Raw genomic sequence first — 9354 nt, 5'->3', positions numbered from 1 at the left:
GTATGTCAAGGATGAACAGAAACGGGGGACACTCTTCTGCCCTTGTCTTCGTCTGATGAGTTCCGCCTCATCTTTTCAAATCCGCCTTCTCTATGTGATGCCTCCTCTACTGTACTCTTCTCCAACATGAGTAAGAATGATAGCAGCGTTCTTAATAACAGCGGTAACTGCAAGCCAAGCAGCGCCAAGACACTTTACACGTGTTACCGCCTTCAACTGTCACAATAACACTGCCTTAATTTTACAGATTTGGTGGCTGTAGGCTGAAAAATAATGGCCCCTGGCCTCTCGCTCTGTGCCTCGGTCACCTGCTTTACCGTAGCACGGGGTCACCGACCACGTGCTTTGAGTCCTGGAGGTCAAGGGTCGCCTCCAGTGCACCCCACTCCCCGCACCCGCGCCCAGTCAGTGGGAGAGCCAAAAAACGGGAGTCAGCCTGCTGGCTTCCGGATCCTCTTGCTCCCGGGGCCCACACGCCCCAAAGCCAAGGCCTCCGAGGTTGCCGGGAGGAGAAAGGGGCTGAGGCCGGAACCTTTCGCCTCTCACGGCGGTCACCCTGCGGAGGCCGGAACCTTTCTTCTCGCGTCGCGTTGGCGGGGGAGGCGTGCGGAGCCGGAAACGGTCCTCCAGCGATCGGGCGCACGCCGCGGTCGCAAGCTGCTGACGTGTGCGGGCCAGGAAGGGGGTCGGGGGTGTAGGTCGCTATGGCGGTGGATATCACGCTGCTGTTCCGGGCCAGCGTCAAGACCGTGAAGACGCGCAACAAAGCGCTGGGAGTGGCAGTGGGCGGCGGGATCGATGGCAGCCGCGACGAGCTGTTCCGCCGGAGCCCCCGGCCCAAGGGCGACTTCTCCAGCCGGGCGCGGGAAGTGGTGAGCTGGTTGCTATGGAAACGGCGGGCGGGCGAGCGAGGGGGGCGGACCCGCGACGTGGACCCCAGGCCCCGAACCAGCCTGTGTCGGGTATTCACTGTCTGAAGGAGCAGCTTAGAGAAGAAAGTGGTCCGAAGTGGGGCCAGGAGAGTTGGTATCAGGGAGCCTCCAGCTGTCTAGGGAAAGGAACAGCCTTATTTCGGGGAATGGGAACGCATTTGGAGGAACTTGAGAGTCTTGTATGCAGTTCTTGGGCTGCTTGGCGAGGTATTGAGGTCACGGTCACTGCGGACTTAAACGTCGGGTAGACTTCCCCACAGGCCTTTGCTCTTGTGTGTCAGCACCGACCATAGTGTATTTGCCTCTTGTGTTGACTTGTTTCGACTCCCTCTTCTTCCACCCCCTTCCTGGCTCAGTGAGATCAAAGATCATATTATACCTGACCTTTCCCTTCCGCTTGCATCCTGCTGTAGGTTCAGGGCTACATGCTTGGGATCAGTAGGTCCTGAGACTGGTTTAGGGTAAACTTTCACAAACACTGTTAGTTATTTAAACGGCTTTCTGTTCCCTAACAGTAGGCTTTCGTTCAAGAGCGCAGGGAACTTCTCCTTGAAGATAGGAACAGAGCTGGTGTCACCTCAGAATCCCAATGCCCGACCCTGAGCCCTGCCCAGGAAATGTTTTTTGAATGAACGAATGGACAGACGGTTGTCTCTCTTCCCCACTGAACAGGAAACTCTCTAAGTGGAGAGAGAATGTTGGCTTTGTTCACTTTTGTATCCTTGGCCCCAGGGGTGGATCTAGTATTTGTGGAGTTTGAAGCTTATACAGTTCTCTCTGTCTTTTTTACGAAAGAAGAGTACAAAATCACAGGAAGAGGTTCAGAGCTTTGGAAGGGGCAAGTGAGGGGCCCTCAAACTAAAACTTCATTAATTTCATGGTATATCCCCTTGTCTTTGTCATGCAGTTTAATGCCTGGTACTTTGTAGGCCTTCAGATAGTTTTTAATGAATATATGCACGAGTTAACGTGTGGCACTTTGCAGAGGATACGGGAGGATCAGAAGGCGGATTGGACCAGGTGAAGACACTCAGTCCATCAGTAAACATCTATTAGGCACCTGCCTCTGTCCAGCACCTTGTTAGAATATCACAATTTAGATTTTTTTTTTTTTTTTTTTTTTTTGACAGAGAGAGAGATCACAAGTAGGCAGAGAGGCAGGCAGAGAGAGAGGAGGAAGCAGGCTCCCCGCGGAGCAGAGAGCCCGATGCGGGGCTCGATCCCAGGAACCTGAGATCATGACCTGAGCCAAAGGCAGCGGCTTAATCCACTGAGCCACCCAGGTGCCCCAGAATATCACAATTTAAAAAGAGTGGTGGGGAAGACAGTCACAACAGAAGCACCATACCTCCTCCTAGATAATGTGTAGGGTACGGAGGCGAATGTGGTCAGCTCTACCTGAGGGCCAGGAAAGGCCTTTTAGAGGCGGTGATGCCTGAAACAAATCTTAGAAGAGGAGTAGTTGATTTCAGTACAGAGAATCACTGAGATACTAAGAGTGTGCACAAAGGTGTGGAGATAAGTAACTTTTGTGCTCAATTTATGTGTAATCAATGCTTGTCTACCCATTAAACTGCAAAGAAATTAGTAATGATATTTCAGTTTTGTTTTGTTTTTTTTGGAAGAACTTATATTGTCTGAATTACTCCAAATAATGATGAGCCACTCTGCAATGTTACTGAATTATTTTGATAAGCATTTGAGTGTGGCTGGAATGTGGGAACTTTGCTCTACTGGAAGATGAATATTATGTGGTAGAGAGAGCACTAGAGAAGGAGCCAAGAGACCAAGTTGTTGTTTTAACCCTTCACCTATTAGCTGTATGAGGTTATTAAGCAAGTTTTATGGCCTTAGTTTATTTACCTGTAAATGTTCCCTTTTTTCCCCTTCAAACAGCAGAAGACTGTTAAACTGCGTTGATTCCCTATTTATAGCAGATCGAAGAAGGAGCGTCTCAGGTTGAAATGAGGGGAAAGGAAACTAGGACGTTCTCTCTCTACCTGCCCCCAGGTTGGCCTAGGCTCTTCCTGAGGCTCCTTCTGTGGAATTGTGGTATGTAGAAGTCACAGTTGGTTTTGGGGAGGTCCCTTTCTAACTCTGAAATCACTGATTTATGAGCACTGGGCTAATTTTGGATCCTGTTCTGGAGTAGGGGATATGCAAGTGGTAAAGACAAGAAGCACAGCTGGGATGGCAAACCTTAAGGAGGTTTAGGCCTTAGGCCTGTCCCTGAGTGATAAGAATATGCTTTAGGCTTTTGAATTAATGAGCCTCAAGAGCAGTAACAGGACCCTGGAGTGCTGAATTTCCTGTCTCCAGAGACAGTTAATCAGAGGGATGACTGCTTGTCAGAGATGTCGGAGAAGAACTTTGCGCCTTAGAGGGTTAGATTGTGTGCCATTGAAAAGTCCAATTCTGATATTTGATGATGTGGGTAGATGCCAAGGCTTGGAGAATCTGTGAAGAAGGGAGACATAGGCTGTGTTATTCAGGATCATTGCCCCTCCTAACATAGCAAAAATATGCATTCTTTTGAGGAATTTTGATTTTTATGTTGTGGTTGCTTTGTGTGTTACCTCCTGTTCTTGCAACCATTCCCTACACAACCCCCCTACCCCGAAACGTAGTGTAGACCCGGTGAGGGATGTCCTGTGCTCTTGCCACAGTCACATGCATCAGAAGGCTGGCTGTTATTTTGTTTGGCCTGGATTCCTTATACATAAAAGTCTGGCCAGTGCTAGAACACATGGTCTGGTTCGGGGTTAGTTCTGGTCATCAGACCTAAGGAAATGTAGCAGGTTATAGTAATGTCTTCGGTTGAATGTCTTCCTTGAGGTGCACTCTGTCATCTCTAGGACGCATTACGTGATTCAGTTCTAGTTCTTCTCATTCTTCTTTTTGGACAAAGCATATTCCTGATGTCAGTTTTTCATCTCACTGAGTTGTTGTAGAGGTTTTATTAAGATTAATAAAACTGTGTTGATGTTTAATTTTCCCCCATTGGCTGGTTTCTTCAACATCATTCTTTTTAAATATTTAACTTTTATGCTCAATTTTGCTGAATTCAAGTATATTCAATGCACGTATGCCCATTACATTACAAACAGATGGTAACGACGTTTCCTGTCTTGGGGTGAGGAACTTTCTGTATCTGAAGAACTGCAAAGAATGACAAGTATGATGCTTTGCAGGGGGAATTGGATTAGTCAACTCTTTTAGTCTGTGAGGTGAGTGGGGACCTTGGGAGTGGACAAAGCATGGGCATTCAGATATAGAAGATGTGGATTCAGATATGGGCTCTGCTACTTGGAAGTGGGTGACTTGGGCAAGTCCTCTTATTTGAGGATCATTTTCCACTACTGTCACATAGTCGTGATCTTACGTTACTGAACTCCTAGGCTAATTACCAGCATCTTCTGAGACTGTGTGTCATAGAGAACCACACTGATTGTTATTGTTCCCCATCACCCCCTACCTTTACTGCATGTGGGCCATTCAGACATTTTCATCAGTGGCTCTCAGCTATATTCCCCAAGCCAGTTAGCTTCCCCATACTTTCCTTCCTTTCTTGTGAAGAGGAACCAAGGAGGTACACAAAGGAACCGTGAAAATCCTGTGCAAAAGCCAGGAGCATCGGTAGTGCGGACCGCAGCATCCCTCTGTGAAGGTGAAACTCGGTTATCAGCAGTGACAAATGCAGCTGTGCCTCTCTCTTCCTCCCTATGACCATGGAAACCAGTGCTAATTTCCTAGATCTTACAGCTCAGAATCCTTTGTGTCATTGTGGCCTAGGCATCGGTTTATTGGGCCTGGCAGTCAAATTGAGATCTGCTTGACATCATGTCTGACAGAGTGAAAACAGAATCTGTATGCTTAAAGCAGAACCATGGACTTTTTTTGTTAAGTACTTAAAAGGGTCTCAAGTTCATATTGTTCAGGCATCTCATTTTGTAGGTGGGAAAACGAACACCCAGGTAAGTGAATGACTTGCTCAGAGTCTTAATAGCTGAGTCATAGGACTGAGCCAGATGTAGAAGCCAGGTCCTTTGACCCTAGTTTGATGCTGTTTATTTCCCATGCTACGTCCTCATACCTTTTAAACCAGACATCCTTTGGCTTTTGAATGGCAGTTGAATTCCTTCTTGAGTGAATATGAAATTCATAACTGGATCCTGAATGGGTTTCGAGCAGAAGGACCTGAGTTTGAATGCCTATTACTGTATGAATTTGAAGGCTCTGTGCTTACTGTATGGACTTGGGCAAGTTACTTAACCTCAGTTTCCTTCCTTCTAAAATTGAGTAATAGCAGCCTTAAAAGATTGTTATACAGATGAACTGAGAAAAGGTATGCATGTCCCTGCAGGAGTGTGAATTCTTTGGGTTGTGAGTAGCAGTAACCTAATATAAGCTAACCTGAGCAAAATGGGACTGTCTTGGCTCATGTAACTGGGAAACACAGGAGATACAGCTTCCTTCTCCAGCTCTTATCCATAAAACCCAGGAAAGGACTCTAGTTGGTTCTGCTTGCATCCTGAGCCCTTGTTATGGCCTTAGGGGGATAAGGTTCTTCCTGTGGCCAAGTCATATGTCCACCCCAACATGTGGTTGGGTGCTATGATTATCCCCTCTCTAGAACTTTGGAAAAGGGAGTGCTCTGAGGAGGAGCTCTGAGGGTGGGCAGGCAATACCAACTGAAATGTACCTCACAGCGCCCGGCACAGTGTCTGACCTACCTTCCCCTCAGCTGCCTGGTTGTCTTCAGCTCTGTGGGGAAGGAAAATGAAGAATCGTGCAAGTTTGTAGGGACAGGCTTTCGGTGTGGGCGTTTGTGTGGAGGTGCCTTCTGGTGTCAGCTTTTCATTATCACCACTTTATAAAGGTTGCAGAGTCCCGGGGGAGCACCACGTGGGGAACCTGGATGCTCTGAGCAGCCAGGCTGGGCCCAGGACAGCAGGAGCCAATGAGTGGCTCTGAACAGACCATCAGGAGACCTGCACTTAGTGCAAGGTCTGTCATGAGGGGGCAGGCCGCAGACTCTCTGGGCCTCAGTTTCCACTCTGGTTACACTGAGCGCTTGGGCTATGTAACTGCAGTGATTTCTTGTAAAACAAAGATGTTCTGATTCTCTGTCACATAATAGCAACCCTGGGCTCTGGAAATTCTATTTTCAAATAAGGCTCGCAGTTGAAGTTTTCTTTGTTTACTACACATCACTTTTATGAAAGCTGAACGTTTTTAATTTATTTGAGTTTTTAAGGAACTGATTATCTTGAGTGTCTGCCTAAAATTCAAAGTTCTTGGTGTGGCCCAAAGCCAGAAGCTGTGGTCCTGCTGCCTGTCTGACCTCATCTCCTGTCCCCATTCCTCTTGCTCACTCTGTTCCAGCTGCCCTAACCCCTTTGCTTTTCTCCCGTGAACAGATGAGTTCCTACCTTAGGACCTTTGTGTTTGTCGTTCCCTCTACATGGGACACGTCTCACCCAGATTCTGTGTGGTTTGATCTTCAGGTCTCTGCTCATACGTTGCCTCCATGAGACCTTCCTTGACTGCCCTGTATAAAGTAGCATCCTTGCCCCGCCCCTCACCCTGCTGTATTCTTTTTGTTATCTCACATATCACGTATCCATTTACTTATGTGTATCCACTGGAATTTGTACTTTGTGAAGACAAAGACTTTGTGCTGTCTACCACTGAATCCATAGGTTCTAGACAGGGCAGGGACCTAGGTAGTCAATATTTCTTGTCCCTTTGCTTTCAGTTTTGGAGCTAGTTGGTCTCTGTGCAAGGGTCCTTCCAATTCTAGAAATGTGTGATCCTAATATTCCTGAATATTACTCAATATACATTTACACTTAATCCAATATTTGGAATAAGCATTAAGTAGTCTCTTATATTATTAAGATTCAGTTCTGACCTCAAGACGTTTACAGTCTTGTGGAGAAGCAGACATACCAATAGCACAACTTTTGAGGTGACAACTGTTTGAGGGACAGCTGTAACCCTCTCAGCATTGAGTCCCCAGGTCCTCCTTGATTCCTTTGACATCACATGGTTTACCTTGTGTGCCAGTGTAGGGACCCAGAAGTTGAGCTGGGAGGGACCACCTGGATTATCAACCAGAGCAGCCGGAAATAGACATTATTCTAAGGATTGAGAGTAATACGGAACTGGGGATTTCACTCCAGGGAGCATGCTTCTCAGAAGGACCCCAGGCAGCAGGTGCCAGGGGTCAATGAGAAATGGGACATAGGGCCACACAGGACAGGAATAGATCAAGAAATAATGCAGATTTAGGATGTAGGCTGCAAACAGAGCATGCATTTGTTAAATCATATAGATTTTTTTTTCTTTTTAAAAACAGAACCTTATTGCAAATGAAATAAGGAACAGCTTTGGCTAAGGCTGGAGGGAGGGGGCCAGGAAGAAAGGGATTCATTAACCAGCCTGTCCCTCTGCCACCTTCCCCCTTCTCCTTGAGGAGCCTCTTGAAAATCAAACATAGGACTCAGAGACACACAGGTTAAAAACCACTGTGTTAATGTTCTCCAAGGCCTCTTTTAGCTTCATGATACTGTGTTTTTATGGATCATATTAACTATGTACTGCAGTTCTTGAAATTCTGTTTATTCAGTAATTCATTTACTTCCATCATCCTGTAAGTACTGAATGCTTGGTATGTTTCAAGCATTGTGAGGACACGAAAAGCTATGAGACATATGCTTTGGAAATACAGATAAAGGGTAAATAAATGTCCTTGAGGAGTCAGTGGGAGATCAACCTGGACTTTGAAGGACAAGAACTGTTCCGCCAAACAAAGGAAAGGTGATAAATCATGTTCCTGGCCGAGGGAAGAGTATAAGCAGAGGCCCCCATGAACAACAGCAGGGTGATGGAGGGAGTGGAAGCAAGACTGCAGCAGGGGAGCCCTTTTCTGGACGAGGCCTGGGGGAGGGTCAGAGTGGCAGGAGATAAGGCTTGGCTGGACTGGATAGAGCATGTGGACAATTTGGTCCAGGGGCCAAGGCTGACCCACTGCCCACTTTTTGAAAACAAGGCATTCTTGAAATGTGGCCACCTTCATTTGTGTACATACAGGCTGTGGATGCTTTTGTGCTAGAATGGCAGAGTTGTAGTCTAGCGGGCCTGCAAAGCCTAAAATATTTTTTCTCTGGTCCTTAGAGGGTAAGTTTGGCACCCCTTGGGTGAGAGCACCATCAGCAGTGCTGTAGAGTTTGGGCTTTGTGCTCTGAGCTATGCAAGCAGAGGCATGAAAGGACCATATTTGTGTTCTAAAATAATCAGCAGTATTGAGGGTGGGTTTGGAGTGTCACAAGACTGACCTAGAAGAGCTAACTGGGAAGCTGTTGCAGCCAGTCGGGAGAAAGTGGTGAACTGGAGGCAGTGGGGTTGGCCACGTGTGGACAGATGAAGTAGATATGCAGCGGGCAGTAACACGTGGGGTTAGAAAGACGAAGAAGTAAAATAATTCCCAGCTTTATGGCTAGAAAGTTAAATGGTAATAGGCATCACATAAATTTCTTTCCAAGGTTAGAGTAGAATTCCAGTTACTCCTGCCTTCTTTTGGTTCTAAACAGTAGAAAATACATCCAAGGAGCCTGATGGACATTGGAGTTTTTTGTGTTTTTTTTTTTTAATTTTATTTTTTTAATTAACATATAGTATATTATTAGCCCCAGGGGTACAGGTCAGCGAAACACCAGGTTTACACACTTCACAGCACTCACCATAGCACATACCCTCCCCAATGGACATTGGAGTTTTATGAAGACAGCAAGTGGTGGGGGCACTGGGATGGCTCAGTTGGTTGATAGGCTGACTCTTGTTTTGGCTTAAGTCATGTTCTTGGGGTTTGTGGGATCGAGCCCCACATAGGGCTCCATGCTCAGCTTGGAGTCTGCTTGTCCCTCTCCCTCTGATCCTCCTACCACTCAAGCTTGCTCTGTCTCTCAAATAAATCTTAGAAAAAAAAAAAAAAAAGACAGCAAGTGGTGGATAAGTCTCCAATGGCAGTGCTTTCTGGCAAACCTGAATTGGAGAGCATAGCTGGAACCCAGTGGGATCCTCCCACTTTGTCATATTTCTGTCCTGGAGACTATTGAGTCTTCAAAATAGGCACTTGGGACATATGCCCAGCCAACGGCCTGGAGCTGTGCAATGGGCCTCACATCCAGCAAACTCTGGCTTGGGCCTTGGGATGGTGAGAAGTAGAAGAAGGTGAGTCAGGCTCACCAGATGGAAGATGGGGATAGAGACTCAGTGGGGCTCCTTTTGATGCCAGGTTCTTGTGCAGATTTCTCTTCCCCTCAGTTGTGCTTTCTTCATTTTTGAAAGAGACTTGTCTTGGTGGTCAGGATTGTATCACGTACTACAGAGACTTGGTGCCCAGGGGTAGTCAGTTGGT

At 46.8% G+C, this 9354-nt stretch overlaps 1 protein-coding gene across 2 annotated transcripts in view; it reads left to right on the top strand.

Annotated features, from left to right (window-relative positions):
• The first annotated feature begins 522 nt into the window (after positions 1-522).
• Positions 523-9354, top strand: part of STX18 (syntaxin 18) — a 115744-nt gene continuing 106912 nt past the window's right edge. Inside the window, exon 1 of one of the 2 annotated variants that reach the window (XM_045994447.1) lies at positions 523-872. In XM_045994447.1, the coding sequence (XP_045850403.1) occupies positions 705-872 (168 nt within the window). In that variant the 5' untranslated portion in view covers positions 523-704. Of the gene's footprint in view, positions 873-4068; positions 4160-9354 lie in introns of those variants that run through there. The other variant, XM_045994456.1, reaches the window with a different exon arrangement.

The sequence above is a fragment of the Meles meles genome, chromosome 2 (genome assembly GCF_922984935.1).
Source record: "Meles meles chromosome 2, mMelMel3.1 paternal haplotype, whole genome shotgun sequence".
NCBI classification, from domain to species: Eukaryota; Metazoa; Chordata; class Mammalia; order Carnivora; family Mustelidae; genus Meles; species Meles meles.
This window is presented reverse-complemented; position numbering and strand designations above follow the sequence as displayed.